Source organism: Octopus sinensis, linkage group LG29 (genome assembly GCF_006345805.1).
Source record: "Octopus sinensis linkage group LG29, ASM634580v1, whole genome shotgun sequence".
Lineage (NCBI taxonomy): Eukaryota > Metazoa > Mollusca > Cephalopoda > Octopoda > Octopodidae > Octopus > Octopus sinensis.
In genome coordinates, this window is record NC_043025.1 from 1,370,204 (window position 1) to 1,393,546 (window position 23,343).

General features: G+C 38.9%; 1 protein-coding gene across 1 annotated transcript in view; it reads left to right on the plus strand.

The window, feature by feature from the left end:
- Window positions 1-988: 988 nt before the first annotated feature.
- Window positions 989-23,343, plus strand: part of LOC118768401 (putative ankyrin repeat protein RBE_0319) — a 57,728-nt gene continuing 35,373 nt past the window's right edge. Inside the window, exons 1-3 of the mRNA XM_036514784.1 lie at window positions 989-1,591; window positions 2,399-2,627; window positions 21,823-22,435. Of these exons, the coding sequence (XP_036370677.1) occupies window positions 989-1,591; window positions 2,399-2,627; window positions 21,823-22,435 (1,445 nt within the window). The remainder of the gene's footprint in view (window positions 1,592-2,398; window positions 2,628-21,822; window positions 22,436-23,343) is intronic.

Below are 23,343 nucleotides of genomic sequence, written 5' to 3' on the forward strand. Positions count from 1 at the left end.
GACCGATCATCCTGGCGCAGCGCAATCACCACAGGAGCAGGGACAGCCGAGTAGGGACGGTTTCGGTCAGCAGAACAGAAACGCCAGATGCGGAAAGCCAGAGCCACCTGCACCAATAGCACAGCACCTACCCACTTCTGCCCCACCTGTGGGAGGTGCTTTCTTGCCCGGATTGGCCTCACCAGCCACCTCCGGTCTCATAGCAGCAATTCCACCAAATGATGTCAATGGACATCTTCGAACCTGAAGGACGAACATTAAGATACATATATATATATACACATATATATAAACACATATATACATATATATACATATATATATACATATATATATATATATATACACATATATATACATATATGTATATACATATATGTATATATATACATAATTGCAGCGTACATAAATATATACACATATATATATATATATATACATATATATACATATATATACATATATATATACATATATATATACATATATATATATACATATATACATATATATACATATATATATATATACATATATGTATATACATATATATACAATATATATACATATACATACATATACATATACATATACATATATATGCATGTGTATATACATATATATATATATATATATATATACATATGCATACATATATACATATACATCCATATATACATATACATATATATATATGTAATAATGGAAAACCTCTATAATTGGCTGATGATTACTCAGCATTTTAAAACTGTTGTAATACTTACATCATTTAATAAAATGATGTAGTACGAAACGATCGTGCCAAATTACCGGATTCATTCTTGTTGCTTATTTTGATTATAATCACCCCACGGATTTATATGGATAACACCACGCAGAATTCTGGTGCGTCTAAATTAAGTACCATATTCATTTGAATCTAAATTTTTGCTGAACTTATAATTCCATAAATTGTGTATGCTTTCCGGTACTTAACTTCTCAACAAGGATGAAAAAGGTAAATATAGAGTTTTCCCCAAAGGATATCCCATTTCATAGTAAGGACGAATACATATGGCTATTGATCCACAGAACCAATGAGTTTATCCAAAGAATTAGATGGATTACTTACCACCACGATACCAAACCGAAAGAAGACCCTCAACTAACACACTTGAATAATCGCTACAAAAAGATTTTTAGAAGTAGGAAGAGCCCACCTCCGAATCCATTGCTTGAAAACTTTGAAAAGGATCTACTGGACCTTATCGTAAATATTAAATTCAAGGAACATCCACTAAGGTATAATCCACACCTTAGACATCTAAAGGATTACATTAAATCTATTCAAGGTAAACAGGACATCCTGGTCCCAGCCGACAAAACTGGAAACCTTTACAGAATGGATTATGCAACTTACAGCAAACTCATTAGAAAGGAACTAAACTTAAGGTATAAAGTAACAACAAAGAAAAACCTAAGAGATATTAATTTAGAAATCAAAAAAGTTACGGCAAATTATGATCTGACCGATAGAACGGAGCCTCTAAAACCATGTGAACCCAGGATTAATCTTAAGGACCACAAGAAAATTTTCTCCGAAAACCCCTCGGTAAAACACATATGTACAACTAAGTCGGACATTGGTCGACTTAGCAAATCTATTTTGGACAATATTCTACCCCGTATAATTCCTAATCTCCCCTTGAGTCTATGAATTAATACAGATGAGGTAATAGATTGGTTTAAATCTCTAGATAACACTAATAGAATCTCTTTTATCCAATTTGACATTAACAATTACTATTCTAGTATATCCCCCATTCTACTTAATAAATCACTTATTTTTGCTAAGAACCGCTCTCTCATATCTAGAGAAGAAATTGACATCATCCTATTAGCTAGAAAAACTATCATCGAATTTGAAGGAAAATTATGGACTAGGGTGGATACCCCTAATAATTTTGATATACCCATGGGCTCAAGTGACTTGGCGGAGATAACCAATCTGGTAGGAGCATACTTATTAAAATGCATAAACAGAGATATCCCAGAATTACAAGGTGGTCTATATAGGGATGATGCTTTGTTTGTTGTACCTAGCAACAGTAAATCAAGTATTGAGAGCATAAAAAAGAAAATTAGCAATTTTTTTAAAGATTTTCACCTAGGCATTACATATGAACCTAACACCAAGATAGTTAATTTCCCAGACGTTACCTTAGACTTGAATTCAAAGTTACATTACCCATTTAGAAAGGAGGGAAAAGTTACCAGATATGTAAGTCATCCAATCACCTCCCCCCCGAATATACTAAAATCATTAGATAAAAATATTTCTCTGAGAATTTCAAAATTATCATCAAATAGTGAAATCTTTAACTCTCACTCTAATCATTATAATGTTGCATTATCTAAGGCTGGTTATGAGCAGGAAATCACCTTCCTAGATATTGACAACATAAATCTCCGAAATAATGAAGTGAATGTAAATGGCTTAAGTAATAAAGAATCTCATACTCTAAATAAACATAAATCAATAGAGGAAAAGAACCTAGCGTATAAACCTAATTATAAGAATAGAAATAGTAAACAGATCATAAATAAATATGAAAATGCTAGCCTAGATAAACCCGATAGGCATAAAAGTAATACTAAAAGGAATAATAATTCTCGTATGAATACTGATAACACTAAACCTTCCTACTTTTACTTTAACAAAAAATATAAGAGAGAAAATGTCATTTGGCTAAATATCCCCTTTAATTGTACGATCTCGACGAATGTGTACAGTAGATTTATGTCTATACTGGAAAATAATTTCCCAGCCTCCCATAAATATCATAAAATAATTTCTAAAAGATCAGTGAGAATTTCATATTCCACTCTCCCAAACATGGCTGCCATAATAGCTAGGCTTAATAGTAAAAACATTAAGTTAGCCAGGAGTAGAATGAATAGTAACAACAATGATAGTAATAATAGTTGTAAAAATAGCAATAATAATAATAACAATAACAATAATAATAATAATAATAATAATAATAATAATATAATAATAATAATAATAATAATAATAATAATAATAATAATAATTGAATAAGGCATTCAGTGATGAAGGAAAGGATCAGGAGAGAATGTTATCGCAGAGTAAGAGCAATACTCAAGACAGAGCTGAATGCGAGAAACAGGATCGAAGCGATCAATGCATTAGCCATACCAGTCGTGACTTACAGTTTCAATATCGTTAACTGGTCAATTACTAAAATATGTAATCTTGACAGAAAAATACGAAAACTGTTGACAATGCATAGAATGCACCACCCTAAGGCAGATACAGAACGACTTTATCTGCCAAGAAAAGAGGGAGGCCGTGGACATTTACAACTGGCAATAACAATGAAGATTGCTGCAATTGGCCTAGACACCTACCTGAAAAACTCTGAGGACTGGATGTTAAAACTTGTCTCAAAACATGAAAACAAGAAAGCATCATACTCAGTAACAAAACAGGCAAAGGAATATCTAAGTGAATTCCGAATACAACAAATTTCGGAATTAGAGATAGACATACAAGAAACAAGCACAGAAAAAGCTAAGCGCATGAAATCTTGTGCTAAAACTGTGGCCTTAGATATTCTGAATGATAAATGGCAAGAAAAACCTCTCTATAGCAAATACCCAAAGTTAGTGAATAATGCAGATGTTGACAAAGCCCTGACCCATCAATGGCTAATGGCCTCTGGCTTAAAATCTGAAACAGAAGGGTTTATCATAGCAGCTCAAGATCAATGACTACCTACAAGAAACTACCAGGCCAACATATTAAAGAACGGCTGTGGCCCAACATGTCGTGTATGTCAACAACAAAATGAAACCATTGATCATGTTGTCTCCAAATGCAGTCTTCTAGCGCCTACAGAGTACCTCAACAGGCATGATAGAGCTGCACAATATATTCACTGGGTAATTTCCAAAAACCTGGATTTGCCCCATAATAAAAACTGGTGGGAACACAATCCACCTCCAGTGCTTGAAAATGACCACATCTCACTCCTCTGGAACTTCACCATTCAAAATGACAGAAAGATAGATGCAAATAGGCCAGACATCATATTGAAAGACTTCAAACAAAGAACATGCCTCCTCATTGATATGACTGTCCCAATCGATATAAACGTATCTGTCAAGACCTACCATAAACTGAGCAAATATAAAGATCTTGAAATAGAAATCAGCAAAATGTGGAAGCTGAAGACTAAATCAATACCTATTGTCATAGGTGCCCTGGGAATGATAGCAAAAGGGGCTGATGCTACCTAACTCAGATACCAAGAAACCCCAAAATGGCAGAAATTCAAAAGATAGTGCTCATGGGAACTGCTCATATCCTACGCAAAATACTTTCTATGTAATCTCAAGGTTTAAAACAAACATAATTTTCTTTTTTTTCTTTTTTTTCTTTTTCTTTTTTTTTGGACATTCACTAGTAAAACACCAAAAAGACCCCAAATATATGGCACACTAGGCATAACAACAGCATGAACTTCCAACCTGTTGTCTCTTGAGGTCTCTGGGTGAAACTTGGAGCCAAGTTGTACAAATATAAAGCAAAAGTCAAACAGAATAATAATGATAATAATAATGGTAATGATAAAAATAATATTAATAATGATGATGATGATGATAATAATAATAATAATAATATAATAATAATAATAATAACAACAACAACATTGATGTAAATAGTGATAATAGCAATACCAATAATATAGGTAGTATAAATAAAAGTATGGTAGGTGATGATAATGGGGATGGATTAATAACTAGTAACCCTAATTTACATAACGTAATTACTAATAATGAAAATATTACTAATACTAATAATAATTTAAATAACAGTAATGGAAATGAACTGTCCTTAAATAAATCCAGTACCGGACACTATCCCCCCAGTTGTAATTGTAGGATTATATCAAAATGTCCGGTATCTGGTCGTTGTTTGTTCCAAAACGTAATTTATAAATGCACGATAATAACTTTTAACAATAGCTTTCTTTATTTCGGATGTCTTAACAATCATTTTTCCTCTTTTAGGCTCAAACATAAGGCAGGTTGCACAACATTATCTAGCAAAATTTGGGAACTAAAAACAAATAATATAGAATTCAACCTAAAATGGGATATAGTAAGAAGGGCGCAACCTTATAGAAATAGTAGGGATGGTTGTCAACTTTGTTCTATGGAAACTTATGAAGTTTTGAAGCATCAGAGTAATACAAATCTGTTGAATAACCGTTTGGAGCTGGGAAAATCTTGTATACATCGTACGAACCGAACGTTTAAATACTTTAAATAATAATTTTGTGAATATTCCTATATTTTTCAAATTTTAATTCCTTAAAACCAAATAAGTAGGAATATTCCATACTGGCTTTCAATTTAACATTCATAGATGACTAAAAAAGACTTCACTGCAAACTTAAAATTGAATTCTTTTTTCTAAAATTAAACTGTATGAATCTAAATAGTTCGAATCCTAAATAGCATGAATCCCAATAAGTAGGAATACTAAATAGTATGAACCCTATGTCCCTAAAGAAACTATTCGGTTCACCTTGATTATCTCACTTCCATTTCTTAATATATAATTAGTCTAAGATATCTTTACAAAATATATATTTAACCAAATAGGAACGAATATACCATACTGGTTTTAGTTTAACACTCATAAATAATTAAAGAACTTCATTATAAACTTAAAATTATATTCTTCTTTTTATAATGTTCTCCAATACTAAGTAGTATTAATCCTATGTCCCTAGGGTAACTATTTGGTTCATCTTCATTATCTCACTTAAATTTCTTAATATATAATTAACCTAAGATATTTTTACCTAACTAATTAACTTTTATCCGCAGGTAGTAATTTTATTCCCAATAGATACCATTTTTTAATTCATTAATATCAACTTACTATCCATGAAATTTGATTAATTTTCTCTTCTAAATCACCTCCCCTTATATATCTAGATTCCATCCTCTCTTTCGTTCAATCCTTCCATCCTGCCCTCCACTTCACCTCCACTATCTCCTATACCTCTGTCTCCTTCCTCGACATTTCGGTCAGCATTCATCACTCCTCTCTTACCACCTCCATTCACTACAAACACACAGACTCACACTCATACCTAAACTTTTCTTCCTCCCACCCCAAACACACCAAGCTTTCCATCCCCTATTCCCAATTCCTCCGTCTACGTAGGCTCTGTAGTGACGACCATGACTTTGAGACTCAGTCTCAACTCATGGCTCGCCACTTCATCCTACGTGGATATCCCCTCACCACTATCCACACCGCCCTTGCCAGAGCGCGTTCCGTAGACCGTGCATCTTCTCTCTACCCCCCGAACCCGCCCTGCAGTCTCCCGCCTCCCTTTTCCCCTCACTTATCACCCCACCACGCTACCTCTCCAACGCACAATTCTTCGAGCTTTCCGGCATCTCCAGTCCGACCCGTCCACTTCACACCTCTTCCCTAACCGACCACTCCCCTCTTTCAAACGAGCCCATAACCTACGAGACCTCTTGGTCCACAGCTTCTTCCCTGCCCCTACCTCCCAACCTGGCTCACTCCCCTGCTCCCGCCCACGTTGCCGCACTTGCCGTTACCTCTCCAACACCACCCTCCTCACTGGCACCTATCATCGACCCTATCGCATCATCGACTCCTTCACCTGCACCTCCAGCAATATTATCTATTGCATTTCCTACTCTCTCTGCCATTCCCTGTTCATCGGACAAACGGGACGCCGCTTGGCTGACCGGTTCGCAGAACACCTCCGAGACATCCGCCTTGCCAATGACACACCGGTCTCACGCCATTTCCGCTCCACCGGTCACTCCTTTGATCACCTGTCTGTGTTCGGATTGTCCTTGCACAGAGGCCATCCGGATTCCCGTTTGCGCCGTGAACAGGGATTAAACTTCTCTCTTCGATCTTTTACGCCATTTGGTCTCAACTCTCCCCCTTTTCATCTACTTCTCTTCAGTCCTTCATCTTTTCACCCCTACTCTCTTTCCCTCCTCTTCCCTCCTTTCCCTTCTTCCCTCTTCTTTCTTCTTTCTTCTTTCTTTTTCCCTCTTCCCCCTCTCTCTTTCTCTCTGCTCCCTCACTCCCCTTCTCTTCCCCTCCTCCTCTTCTCCCTCTCCCCTACTTTCCCCTCCTCTTCCTCTCCCTCTCCCCTCCTCTCCTTCTCCCCCTTCTCCCCTCCCCTTCCTTCCTCCTCCTCTCCTTCCTTCTCTCTCCCCTCCTCATCCCCTCCTCCTCCACCCTCTCCTCGCCTCATCTCCTCTCTCTCCTCCCCTCATCTCCCCTCTCTTCCCTCCCCTCATCCCCTCTCACTCTCCCCCACACCACACTACACTACACCATACGACATTACACATCACATCATACATACATACACACGTCCAGACCACCAGCCCTCTTCCACATGCACATACATACTCTCTGATGCACACACGCACCTTCAGGTTGGAGCGAGGTCACTTGACCCTGTTATCTCCCCTACTATCCCTCTAGCGTCTAATGTCTGACCTCTAACGTTTGACTTCTGAAATCAGAATGCCATGTTGGATCGTTAGCCCCTACATGCAATTTTTTTTCTCTCCTTGTTTCTTTTCTGTGTATCTTTCTGTCAAAGAGCGTAGGCTCGAAACGTAAAAGACTTGTTCTATTTCTATTCCTGAGCACCATACTAATACAATTGTTTGTTTGTACTCCACCTGCCTTCGTCCTTTGTTTATTTCCGTAAACCTTCCCATTATATATATATATATATGTGTGTGTGTATATATATATATATATATATATAATATATATATATATATATATATATATATACTATATATATATATAATATATATACATATATATATATTATACATATATATATATATATATACATATTATATATATATATACATATATATATATATATATATATATACATATATGTATATATATATATATATACATATATATATATATATATATACATATATATATATATATATATATTATATATATATATATACATATATATATATATATATACATATATATATATATATATATATACATATACACTGGAGTAAACACATATATGTGAAACAAGGTGGAAAAAAAGAGTACTCAAATACCATGTCCGACGAACGGGAACGTGAAACTCAGAGTAACAGGTTTTGTTGAATTTTCTGCTGCTTTAAATAAAGTATATACATATATATATTTTTTAGTACCTCTTTATTCGAGTGCATAAGGATACATATGTACATATACATGTGTGTATGTATATATGTGTGTGTAGGGATATATATATACATACACGTGTGCGTGTGTGTATATATGTGTGCGCGTATATACATTTATTATTTTTGGGTGTGTATGTGTGAGTGTGCATGTATATATGTATATATACATAGCGATTTGCTTGCTTATGTATGTGCGTATGTACGTGTGTGCGCGCATGTACGTATATACGTAGGTTCTTGTGTCTAGGTGCATGCACGTTTCTTCCATGTGTGTATGTGTGTACATATATGTATGTATGTATATGTGTATATATATATATGTATGTATATGTGCGGGTACGTATATGCATAAAACGTTTAGATGACTGCTCACACGGAGCCCATAGTGAAAGATGTCACCCCCACTTGGTAGACAAACAGGACAACAAAGAATATTCAAGTGAGAAACCTGGTCGGGAAGTAAACCCAAGTGCAAGTGCCCCTACCGGCATCAAAAGACAAAACCATGGAGATGAAAGAGCCAACAAAGAAGTAAAAGAAGGAAAAACAAAAAGAAAAACAAAAGATGAAACAGCCAAAGACGGAAAAACTCAAGCAAAACCAAAAGATGAAACAGCCAAGGAAAGAAGCCAACCTGACTATCCATGTACCAAAAAGGATAGAAAGAGACAGCGCACACGAATGTGTAAATTCTAGCTGAAAGGTGTCTGCTGGCATGGAGAGAAGGTGCAGGCTGCCGTTTTGCACTCCAAAGACCCTTCCACATGAAACAGGGCAGAATACACCAGCCAAAAGGAAAAGGAAAGGACTATGCACCACCTGCCCAAAAACGGAGGTACGCAGATGTAGTGTGTGTTACAAACCATCAACATGCTATTGAAAGGGAAGCTGCTGAACAAGAATCGTTTTTGTGCATGGCACAAAAGATTGTTCAGAAGCTAACCTGGCTCCATCAAACTCAAACTCGCAGATGGGACTATCCACAATACACAAGACCGCCACAGCAAATAGACTCAAGGTGGACACCACTGGCAACAACGCACACATCACCTCGATGCTCCTACTGAACATCAGCGGACTGCTAACACTCAGTAACGGGACAAAAATCCCTTTCTTGAGAGACTTTGTTGCAGGCAATCAAGCCCTATGCATAGCACTTACGGAAACACACCTGAAACCGGACATAGCAGATGCGGAAATACACATACCACAGTATGTTGTATTACGGACCGACAGAAAAGGAAGGAGTCATGGAGGAGTTGCTATGTACATCCGTGAGGACCGCACACCCCAGGTCCTTTTGTCATTCTCAATTTCGGTGTGTGACACACTAAGTGTACATATAAGGCAACTTGGTGTAGTTGTGTGTGCTACATATCGCCCTCCAGATGCCCCAAGCCATGTAGGCAAGTTTGAAGACTGCCTTATAAAAATAGAAGAAGTCCTAATCACATTAGAACAACACATAAGTGTACTTCTTATGGGAGACTTCAATCTACCCAATGTCAGATGGCCCGAGGGCCTTTCTCTCCCAGGAATGACACGATGCGAACGAGGACAGGTGAGGTCCCTCCTGAACCTCATCAACACTCAGTATATGGAGCAAATAGTACTCCAACCAACCCGGGCATTTAACATACTGGATCTCTGCTTCACAAATAATATGGATCTCATCCATAATGTGAAAGTGACACCGACACTACTCTCGGATCACAACATGGTAGAGCTGACCATGTATGGGCCAAAGGAAAGCATGGACATGCAGCCTACAAGAAGCTCTCAGAATCTTTCCAGCTTGAACTTCCATAAGGCAAACTGGAAACAAATTGAGAAAAAGATCCTCAAACAAAACTGGCATGAATGTCTCTCCTCACCAGCCATCGACATGAAACTTCAACAATTCATATCTGTAATGCAAGCCATATGCTACAAATGTGTCCCAGAGAGAAAGGCCACTGTACACAAGAACAAAATCCACAGAGACAGGAAGATTCTTATGAGACGGCATACAAAAGTTTCAAATCGCCTAAACAAACAAATTGAAAGCAGTGAAAAGTCCCGCCTGAAAATAAAACTGTTGGAAATTGAAAAATGTCTGCAACTCTCCCATGAAAAAGAAAAAGCAGACAAAGAAGCCTGGGCTATAGACAACATAAAATCTAACCCCAGAGCTTTCTACAGGTATGCCAAAGAAACAGCTACGGTGCACTGTAGGATAGGGCCACTCCTTGAAAAGGATGGCACACACACAGGAAATCCAATGAGGATAAGTGAAATACTAAATGAGCAATTCAAGAGTATTTTCACTCCACCCCTAGGGCATTTTCAAGTCAGCAATCTAACTGACTTCTTTACCACTTCAGATATAAAATCAGAGGCAATGATTATTGATTACATCAATAAGAAGGAAAACGATGTAATAAAGGCTATAGATGAAATGAAAACAAACTCATCTACTGACCCCGATGGATTCCCAGCAATCCTTCTAAAAGTATGTAAGAGAGTCCTAGCAAGACCACTGCAGTTCCTCTTTCAGAGCTTCCTTGCAACTGGCAAACTTCCAAGGAAACTGAAGGAGGGTAAAATATGCCCTATTCATAAAGGAGGTAGCAGAGTGGAGGCCAAGAACTACAGACCTATCTCTCTGACCTCACACATCAGCAAGGTCATGGAACGAATAGTCAGAAGGAAACTAATCACCTTCCTTGAAGAAAATGACTTGCTGCCTGACACCCAACATGGTTTCCGACCAGGAAGAAGCTGCTTAACTCAGCTCCTACAACACTATGACTGGGTGCTGAAACAACTGCTCAACCACTCAAATGTGGAAGTGATATATCTTGACTTTGCAAAGGCCTTTGATAAAGTCGATCATGGAATGATATGTCACAAACTGCGTGATCTTGGCATAGCTGGAAAACTGGGTGAATGGCTTCATGACTTTCTGAACGATAGTAGCCAGGTGGCAGTAGCAAATGGGGCCACTTCCATTAACACCCAAATAGTGAGCGGTGTTCCACAAGGCACTGTTTTGGGACCACTGCTGTTCATAATGGCTCTCTCAGACATGCCCTCAGCCACACAGAAAGCCATGATCACAAGTTATGCAGATGATACGAACGTTTCACAGGCAATACAGAACTCAGAAGACACTAAGCACCTGCAATGTGAAGAATAGCATGTAGTTGAATGCTGAAAAGTTTCAAGCTTTATACTATCAGCATGCAAAACTAAATGTAATACCCAATAAATACACTGGACCTGGAGGGATTGCAATCCCAGAGGCACGATCAATGCGTGACCTGGGTATTTACATGAGTAATGATGCAACCTTTCATGTGCATGTTGCTAAATATGCAATGAAATGTAGGTGGCTGACCGGATGGATTCTTAGAGCTTTTAGAACAAGAGACCAGAAAACCATGATGGTCCTTTGGAGGACACTTATCCTAAGCCACTTTGACTATTGCTCTCAGCTATGGTCACCATCCAGTGTCAAGTTAATCACGGAACTTGAGGCGATCCAACGAAGCTACATGAAGAAGATAGCCTCTGTGCAGCATATAAGCTACTGGGAAAGACTCAAGAGATTAAAACTCTATTCCTTAGAGCGTAGGCGAGAGAGATATGCCATAATATACATCTGGAAGATCCTAGAAGGACTTGTCCCAAACTTTGGCATCGAGAGTTACACAAATGCCAGAACTGGGCGCCACTGCATAGTGCCAAGGACTCCAAATTTGCCATCAAGATGTAGGACAAGATACTGCGATAGCCTGGGCTTCAGAGGCCCACAGTTCTTCAGTATCCTCCCGAAGAACTTGAGAGACCTGCATGGGTGGATGCAGATGTTTTTAAAATAAAGCTGGATCTCTTCTTGTCAGGTGTCCCGGATGGACCAACTTCACGGCAGGAGGTGCGGATGAGGGCAGCTGCATCGAACCCTCTCATGCACCAAATGGCAATTGCTAAAAAGCATTCGTGAAGTAAAATCATGTAGCAACACCAAATGGCGGTGCCCCAGCATGGCCACAGCTCGTGAGCTGAAACTAGATGAAAATGAAAGAATATATATACACATATATATACACATATATATATATATATATATATATATACACACATATATATACATATATATATATATACACATATGTATACATATATATATGTACATATATATACATACATATATATACATATATATACATATATATATACACATATATATATATACATATATATACACATATATATACATATATATACATATATATATATACATATATGTACGTATATACACATATATACATATATATATAAATATACATATATATTTTTATATATATATACATATATATACATATATACATATATACACATATATATACATATATACATATATATATATATATATATATAACGGGAAGCTTTATGAAAATAAACAAAAGACGAAGGCAGGTGGAAAACAAACGAACAATTGTATTAGTATGGCGCTCAGGAAATATAAATAAAACAAGTCTTTAACGTTTCGAGCCTACGCTCTTCAACAGAAAGATACACAGAGAGAGAAAAACACAGAAAGAAGGAGAGAAAAAAAATGCGTGCAGTAGCTAACGAATCAACAATGCGATCTGATTTCGGCCAGAGGTCAAAGATCAAACATGAGACGCGAGAGCGAAATAAGGGGAGATAATAGGGTTGATAAAAGGGGTTGAGGAACCAGCTAAAAGTGCGTGGGAGGGGTCTGGATGTGTGTATGTATAGGGTTGGTGTATGTATTAGTATGTATAAGGGTGTGTGTGTGTGTGTGTGTATGAGAGAGTATTAGTGCGTAGGATTGGTCTGGACGTGCGTATGTATGGGGTTGGTGTATGTATTAGTATGTATTAGTATGTATTAGTACGTATTGGTATGTATAGGTGTGTGTGTGTGTGAGAGAGTATAAGTGCGTATGCGGGGTCTGGACGTGTGTATGTATAGGGTTGGTGTAAGTATTAGTATGTACTAGTATGTATTAGTATTTATTAGTATGTATTAGTTGGTGTGTGTATTAGTATGGCACATCATATGTGATGTGATGTGTAAAGTCATGTGGTGTAGTGAGGAGAAGAGGGGGAGGGGGAGAAGGGGAGGGGAAGAAGAGGGGAAGAGGAGAGGATGGGGGAGAAGGAAGGGGAGAGAGGGAGCAGAGGGAAGGGGAAGAGGGAGGGAGAAAGAGGGAAGAAGGGAAGGGGAGTAGGGGTGAAAGGATGAAGGACTGAAGAAGTGGGGGTCGGGGGGAGAAAGGATAGGTGAGGAGGGGGGAGGGGGGTTAGATGAGGAGGGGGGGAGAGTTGAGACCAAATGGCGTATAAGAGCGAAGAGAGAAGATTAATTCCTGTTCACGGCGCAAACGGGAATCCGGATGGCCTCTGTGTAAGGACAAACCGAACACAGATAGGTGTTGCAAGGAGTGACCGGTGGAGCGGAAATGGCGTGAGACCGGTGTGTCGTTCGCAAGGTGGATGTCACGAAGGTGTTCCGCGAACCGGTCAGCCAAGCGGCGTCCGTTTGTCCGATGTACAAGGAATTGCAGAGAGAACAAGAGATGCAATAGATAATATTGCTGGAGGTGCAGGTGAAGGAGTGGATGATGGGATAGGGTCGATGGTGGGTGCTAGTGAGGCGGGTGGTGTTGGAGAGGTAAGGGCAAGTGCGGCAACGTGGGCGGGAGCAGGGGAACGAGCCGGGTTGGGAGGTAGGGTCAGGGAAGGAGCTATGGACCAAAAGGTCTCGAAGGTTGTGGGCTCGTTTGAAAGAGGGAAGGGGTCGGTTAGGGAAGAGGTGTGAAGTGGACGGGTCGGACTGGAGATGACGGAAAGCTCGAAGAATGGTGCGTTGGAGACGTAGGGTCGTGGGGTGGTAAGTGAGGGGAAAAGGGAGGCGGGAGACTACAGGGCGGGTTCGGGGAGAGAGAGCAGATACACGGTCCACGGACCGTGCTCTGGCAAGGGCGGTGTGGATAGTGGTGAGGGGTATCCACGTAGGGTGAAGTGGTGAGCCATACGTTGAGACTGAGTCTCAAAGTCATGGTCGTCACTACAGAGCCTACGTAGACGGAGGAATTGGGAATAGGGGATGGAAAGCTTGGTGTGTTCTGGGTGGGAGGAAGAGAAGTTGAGGTATGAGTGTGAGTCTGTGTGTTTGTAGTGAATGGAGGTGGTAAGAGTGGAGTGAAGAATGCTAACCGAAATGTCGAGGAAGGAGACAGAGGTGTTGGAGATAGTGGAAGTGAAGTGGAGGGCTGGATGGAAAGATTGGACGAAAGAGAGGAAGGAATCTAGATGTTCGCGGGAGAGTGAGGTGGCACCGATAATGTCGTCAATATAACGACCATATAGTTCAGGAGTGGGACCAGTGAAATTAGAGAATATTTGGGCCTCAACATAGCCAACGAACAGGTTCGCATAGTTGGGGCCCATTCGCGTTCCCATGGCCACTCCCGAGACCTGATGGTAGAACTCGCCCGCGAACGAGAAGCAGTTCAGAGTAAGGACAAGTTCGGCCAGACGAATGAGTGTGGAGGTGTCAGGTACAGGGTTAGGGCGGAGGTCAAGAAAGTGTCGAAGGGCCTGCAGTCCTTCGTGGTGAGGGATAACAGTATAGAGGCTTTGGATGTCCATAGTAAAAAGGATTTTGGAGGAGCCGGGAGGAAAGGAGAAAGAGTTGAAAAGCCGGAGAGCATGGTTGGTATCGTGGATGTGGGAGGGAAGAGATGCCACTAGGGGGGCAAGGACACGGTCGAGGTATTTAGAGATGAGCTCCGTGGGGCAGTTACAGGCGGAGACGATGGGGCGGCCAGGGTTTATATATATACTGACATGTATACACAAACAATCACACAGACGCACACACACAAATGTTCACATGCTCACAAGTGCAGACCCCCCACACACACACATGTATCTTAGTGAAATTTAAAATTAAAGAATTAAGGTTTGAAAAGTAGTCGTTAAATACCGTATCCAAACCTTGTCTCAGGGTAGGTCCCAGGCAGGGTACATGCAGAGCACATTTACCACTTATGGCTTTCAAGCGGAATAAGCAAAACTGTGCGTTCCTCATTGAATCTGTGTCCGGAATACCGAGTTGTGTATGTGTATGTGTGCGTGTACGCGTATGCGTGTGTCAGTGCGCATGCGCACGGGTTTACCTGTGTGTGGGAAGGGGACGATCAGTGTGCGTTTAAATATAGACAGATGCGTATATGTACACGAGCTCGGTGGCGCGATTGCATATATATGGGGGAGCATATGTCCATGTGTCCGTGAGTGAGAGAATGTGAGTGCCTATTGACAGGATGGCGGATGTCTGTCGATATGTATGTATGTGTATGCGGAGGGGCGTGTGCTTCGCATGTGCGCATGAATGTTTACATGCGTGCGCACACACGCATGAATGTATGTGTGAGTGCTTGACTGTGTGTGTGTGTGTCGGTTTAGGCAGCTGCAAAGTCTCAACACTGGAATAACATCCCCACTAAACATTCTCACCATGTTGCACTTGATTGCTGTAGCCGGCAGCAAACGATTGAGCCGTTTAATCTAATGCCATAAACACCCTTTTCACACCCCCTCCATCTACATTAGATTCTTTTTTAGCTACGATTTCTTGACGACAACTACCAACTCCCCACCGCAATTTATACGAGATACTTTGTGTGGTTTTTATTTTTCAATTTTCTTCCTGACTACATCTTCCTCACTTAACCAAATGTGTCTAAACTGCTGGAATGTTACCATTAGCATATAACCTGGAGCGAAAAGGAAATGTAAATCTGATAACCTTTGAAGCATGTTTCGTCACCTGATGAAGCTCTTTTGCACTGTGCATTGCATTTGGTGTCATTACATCGCTCACGCCCTCTCGGGAACAGTGCAGAATGAAATTGAAATGATTGTAGTGCTAATAAATGCTTTTAGTTACACTCCGTCATCAGTATTAACCATTTAACACACACACACACACACATACACACACACACACCCACACACACCAATATTGAACGAGGAGAACAAAAAATGAACACCGCATTGACGGATAAATATTTGGAGGTGAATGAGGCTATCATTGCTTTCTTGCTCAGAGAATTCTCAGCAGTTATCATGGCAGCCACATGAGACGTTGATACTTGTCTTGTTCTTGGGTGAGTATACACGAGGCTACATGAGACTAAAGCTTCACGAAACTACACGAGATAAGTATACAAGAAACTAGAATTTTTCCCTATTTTATTCACTTAGTTTTACATGTTTACACTTTTATCGCCTTCAAAGTATTCTCCATTTGAAGCAATGCATTGGTCCAGACGCGTTTTCCACTGTTCGAAGCATTGTTGGCAAAGTGATGCCTTTTAACACCTCCACATCTGCATATTTCTGAGTACTAGCTTTCGTCATCGGTGATGACCTTCAAAAAACGGGCCGGATCAACTTCCAGTTTATGACGCACATTCAGTCGTGACTGCTTTTGATCGTCCATGAAAAAGCCAGACACAAATTTTGCTACAACTGTTTTCATTCGCAATTCGTCGCTCAAGATTCGTTGTCAGGAGTTCCAGGACATACCAGTCATATCAACAAGTTCGTCAAATGTTCGGCAACAGTCCTTCAAGATCAGTTTATGAATTTTTGTAATGTTTTCATTCGTTCAGGATGTCGACGGTCGCCATGAATGATGCTGGTCTTCAAGCGACAAGTGACCATTTCTAAAGCGTGAAAACTTGTAAATTTGAATTTTGCTCATGGCAGTGTTCTTGTAAGCTGTTTGAAGCATCAGAACTGCTTTGGCCACCGTTTTCCCCGGCAGAAAACTGAATTTCACGGAAGGACGCTGTTCCTTTTTTTCAGCCATCGCAAAATTCGATGAACAGGTGAGAGGCACTGCATGTTGAAGACTCCCTATTTAACAATACAACTGCAACCGACGCCACCGGTTGACAGGTTGATGCTTGAGGATTGCATCAAGTGGCTTCTACCGGCGGAAGATTGAACTACAACAGGCTTGTCCCACAGAGAATGTTACCGGTTCTTTTGGGTGACTGTTCGTATGTGTATAAAGATGGTTGTCGTAAACACTGTAGTAAACTCTAAGGTTGGTGGATGGTTTATTGTGCAATCTGCTATAGCTTGTAACACTGCCAGACATAGCCTCCACCACCTGCTACATATCCATAATGAATATATGCGCCTAGGTGAGGCATTATGCCTCTCCTCAGTATGAAAGAAGGGTTTAAGGTTGTTAAGTTCTGTCATACCCACGTATTTATGAATGTCTTTCAGTCAGTGCGGTCCTGACATCACCTCTTCCTATATGACACCTTCTGCTGGTGACAAAAGGCCTCTCGCTCAGAGTAAAAGGCAGACTGTATGACGCATGTGTACGAACAGCCATGCTACATGGCAGTGAAACATGGGCCGTGACTACTGAGGATATGTGTAAGCTCGCAAGAAATGAAGCCAGTATGCTCCGATGGATGTGTAATGTCAGTGTTCGTACTCGACAGAGTGTAAGTACCTTGAGAGAAAAGTTGGACCTAAGAAGCATCAGTTGTGGTGTGCAAGAGAGATGTTTTCGCTGGTATGGTCATGTGGCGAGAATGGCTGAAGATAGGTGTGCGCAAAAGTGCTACACCCTAGCAGTTGAGAGAACCTGTGGAAGAGGTAGACCCAGGAAAACCTGGGACGAGGTGGTGAAGCATTGAAGAGTTGGAGGAGTGCTTAACCCCACTTAAGCTCCGACTGGCCTCCGTGCCGGTGGCACGTAAAAAGCACCATCCGATCATGGCCGTTGCCAGCCTCGTCTGGCACGTAAAAAGCACCTACTACACTCACGGAGTGATTGGTGTGAGGAAGGGCATCCAGCTGTAGAAACACTGCCAGATCAGACTGGGCCTCGTGCAGCCTTCTGGCTTCCCAGACTCCAGTTGAACCGTCCAACCCATGCTAGCATGGAAAGCGGACGTTAAACGATGATGATGATGAAAATATAAAACATCAACATAATATAAGACTTATTGACTTCATAATTCACACGATAAGATACAAGGTAATAAAGATTCAAGAGTTACTACACAGAGTCTGGTGGAGAATTTGAGATTATACAATATTAACATGACGTAGTAATACACGAAGATAATGTTCCATCGACGGGCCGTTTCGGAGACGTGTCCGATAATATGATATAAATTTCATATTCTTAATGAGACAGATACTCCCGTCATCAGGATGCTTCACAACAAGTCACAATGATAGCAACACATAAAAGGACAACTTACTTCGTTACATTCTATCCAATTTCAAAGTCTTATTGATAATTCACTGATCCCCTTTATAGAACAGTTATATTAACTCACTTTAATCTTTATTATAGGCAGGTAACCTGAACAAAGAATGGACATAACAAAGACAGGCAACACAAAACATGGGGTACATATAACGAAGAATAAATATGAATGTTTATAATGAATAGAATGGAATGGCTTACGAGACCCCAAAGCTCATTTTACTGTTCTTTTATACAGTTTATAATCTAGGCCAATTTCCAGAGGTACTCTATCGATTCTTACTCTAGCAGCTCTTCTTCCACAGTATGTAGGCAAAAGTGCACACCTAGCCATTCTCAAGGGTACAGTGGTGTGCCTTTTTGCATCCTCCTCACTCGTAAAGCGCACATCCACCGTGCCGTATTGTCTACCTCTTGCGTAGAACGTTGTTAATTGCTCAACCCCACTTAAGCACTCCTCCAACTCTTCAATTTCTACTGCTTCAATTTTCTTCGTCTCGAAGAATTAAAGGCCTGTGTTAAGCTCAGTTCAAACCATTCTATTATAGTACTTTTTTATTTTATTTTTAATTCCATTCCAATGTTTATCTGAAGTTAGCTATCCTAGTTCAAATCATACTAATTCAATCCTTACCAACATAAAATACTTATTTACTTCATTGATTATCATATTATTTTCAATTACATTTTAAATTTTCAGTTACAGATTTTAGATTTTAGATTTTAAAATTTAAATTATCATCATTATCCTTACTACGAATTAATATTATGAATTATTATTATTATTATTATTACTCTTATTCTTATATTTTTGTTATTAAATTTCTTTAAAAACGTCGAGTGTATCTTATGTGTGAAACCGGAATTGCATCAGTAAATTTATTTAGCATAGCATGATTGTAATTCTTCAAAATAAAGTAAGCCTCCCTAAGGCATAATCCACATCTAGTGGATCCGATTCCAAAGGGAGGGGCATGAGCAAAGATGGACCAAGGTAATTTGAATTCTTTACTCTTTTCCCTAAGATCGTTTATAAACGATGCTAATGCGGTGGATGTCCAATATTTTGGAATTTTAAATGAACATTTTTGAATATTTTTAAATACCTACGAGTTTTATTTTATATCATATCGACGTCTTATACATATTTTTATATCTATTTGTATATCTAATAATTTATTTATATATTTATAATGCCAACGTATTTTTAAAATATTAAAAAAATATTTTAAAATATTTTAAAATATCTTTAAATATTAAATATTTATAAGTTCATATACTTGTATGTGTTAATACTGCATTATCTGGAACTTTATATTGATTTATTAATGCCCAATGAAATTGCACACATATATATTGAATATTCTATTGGATAATAGGTCATGTTCCTCTAGTTTTCCGCTGGTATTGCTTCCATTGAAATAATATATATATATATATATATATATATATATATATATATATATATATATATATATATATATATATCTACGATTATGCCATGAAAAAGTATCCTCTCAATGCCACATAAAAATGCACTCACGTCGGTACCACTCAAAAAGCACCCTTGCCAATGCTATGTAAAAAATTCCCCGCACACTCCATAAATTGAGTGGTGGTCGAAAGGGTATCCAGTCGTACAGACCATGCCAAAACAAGACTGGAGCCTGGTTCAGCCCTCGATTTGCCATGCAAGCATGTGAAACGGACGTTAAATGGTAAAATAATGATGACGATACATACATACATACATGCATGTACACATGGATGCATGCATACATACATACATACTACATACATACATACATACATACATACATACATACATACATGCATGCATGCATACATACATACATACATACATACATACATACATACATACATACATACATACATACACACACACACACACACACACATACATACATACATACATACATACATACATACATACATACATACATACAACCATACATGTATATATATATTAGCAATAACGGAGGAATTCAAGACAAGCTGCCACTTGGAATTCTTCTATGCTGATGGCCTTGCTCTAAAAGCTGAGTCACAAGAACTAGAAACGAAGTTGAGGGTGTGGAAGCAGGATCTAGAATCAAAGAGCCTTAGGGTTAACCGAACAAAAACCAAATCACAAATTCCTTCAGGTAGATAGCCCTGCTCTGTCTGTAGAAAAGGTGTAGGTAGAAACTCCATGAGATATACCCTGCGTAAGCTATGGACACATAAGTTGCACAACAATATCAAAGGAAGGATAACCGAGCCGATAGTTTTTGTGTGTGGCAGATGCACAGGGATAATAAACACTGAAGATGTACACAAAACAGATTCCATCACATGTCAGGGGGAAAAGCTAGAAGTAATTGATATTTCCTGGGTTACATTGCAGGAGGCAAGATCTTATCATCTCCAGGCAGTCTTGGAAATAGTGTAAGGGTGCTTTTAGGGGTGTGTAGGCCCCAGTCCCAGACAGGTCTTTGCACTTGTTGTGTACAGAGACTGGATGTATATATATATATATATATATATATATATATATATACATATATGGCACGTAAAAGCACCCACTCCAATCACGGAGTGGTTGGCGTTAGGAAGGGCATTCAGCTGTAGAAACTTTGCCAGATCAGACTAGGCCTGGTGCAGCCTTCTGACTTCCCAGACCCCAGTTGAACCGTCCAACCCATGATAGCATGGAAAGCGGACGCTAAACGATGATATATATATATATATATATATATTATATATATATATATATATTATAGACATAGGCATATATCCAATAGAATATTCAATATATATATGTGTGCACTTTCAAATATACTTATATACATATGTATATATAAATATACGGTGGTGCCCCAGCATGACCGCAGCTTTCTGGCTGAAACATCTTTAAGGATTTAAGGATATATATACACACACACACATACATACATACATACATACATACGTACATACATACATACCTACATACATACGTACATACATACATACGTACACACATACATACATACATACATACATACATACATACAAACACACACACACACACACACATACATACATACATACATACATACATACATACATACATATACAGGAAACATCTACATATTTCACGTGATGTTTAGAGGGACTTTTCTCTTTCTGTGTTTTTAATTCTTGTATCTTCTTTTCGAGACGATATTGTTCATGTCTTTATTGCTTTTCAGATCAATAAACGAAACGTGAACGGTGACACACCTCTACTTCTGGCTTGTCACAGGGGTAACACAGAAGTCATTCAACAACTTCTCTTGTATAAACCCGATGTTAATCTGGAGAATAAACATAATAACACGCCGCTACACTGGGCCTGCAGTTGGGGATTCAAAGACATTGTTGAACAACTCTTGCTGTTTGATGCCGACGTCAATAGGAAAGATATATATCACTACACACCTCTACACTGGGCCTGTGATAGTGGACATCTTGAAGTTGTTCAACAGCTCCTATGGTGGAGCAAGAGCTGTTCAGAATCTTCATTAACTAAAGCTGATGTCAATGCTGTGGATTCAGACGATGTTACAGCTCTACATGTGGCCTGTGGACTTGGATACGAAAATATTATTAAAGAACTTCAAATACCTGAACTTAAAGTCAATGCGAAAGATAAAAAGTATGAAAACACACCTTTACACTGGGCCTGTCGCAGTGGACATAAACAAGCTGTTCAACAACTTCTGAATTCTAAACCTGATGTTAATCTAACGAATGCAGAGGGCAACACACCTCTACATCTGGCAGTTCTAAAGTAAGTCCTCATTGGATGTGGATTATCCAAATATATTTCTTTTAATTTTTCAATGTTTTTATCGAGCCACTCTTGTCATAATTCCAGCATGGGTCATTCTTCTATTCCCTTCTATCTTTCTTCCGCTTTCTCTCTCTCTTTCTCTCTCTATTGTAATGTTCCTCTTTCCTCTGACCCTGGGCTAAATACAGAATCATCCCGTTGCAATATTTAATTTGTTATCTTTAAGTTCTAAGTTCAAATCATGCCAGGTTTAATAAACTGTTCCCCCTCTCTCTTGTTTTTATGTCTTATTAGTTTTGGACAAAATACCTTGTGGTATTTACGACCCTTTATACTTTGAGTTCAAATCCTGCTGAGGTTCATTCGGCTTTTCATTTTTGCAAAGTCAGTAAAAATACAATACCGGTGATTGCATAGACTGGAGTCTATACAATCACTCTACCCCTTCTCCACTCCTAGATTTCAGACACTGTACTTATGTAACAGTTGTAAATTGTATATATATATATTTGTTGCTGTGGTTACTCAACTCTCTTTTTCCCTCTCTCTCTCTCTATATATATATGTATATATATATATATATATATATATATATATATATATATATATATATATAGAGAGAGAGAGAGAGAGAGAGATGAGTGTATTTTTACCTTGTTAACAATTAACACGGAAAAAATAAATAAATAGTTACCAGGGCAGCAAAAATCTCACAAGTAAAGGTGTTGTAACTCCTTGTTTATAAAGGTAGAAACTTCGTGTTTACGTTGAATATTTTGAATAATATGAATAAAAAATGGAGTTAACGCAGGTGTAAACAAATATTTTTACTTTCGACACATGCTTCGAAAATTCCACTGATCCTATTCAAAAGAATAAATGGTATAAACAATGCAATCTTCTCC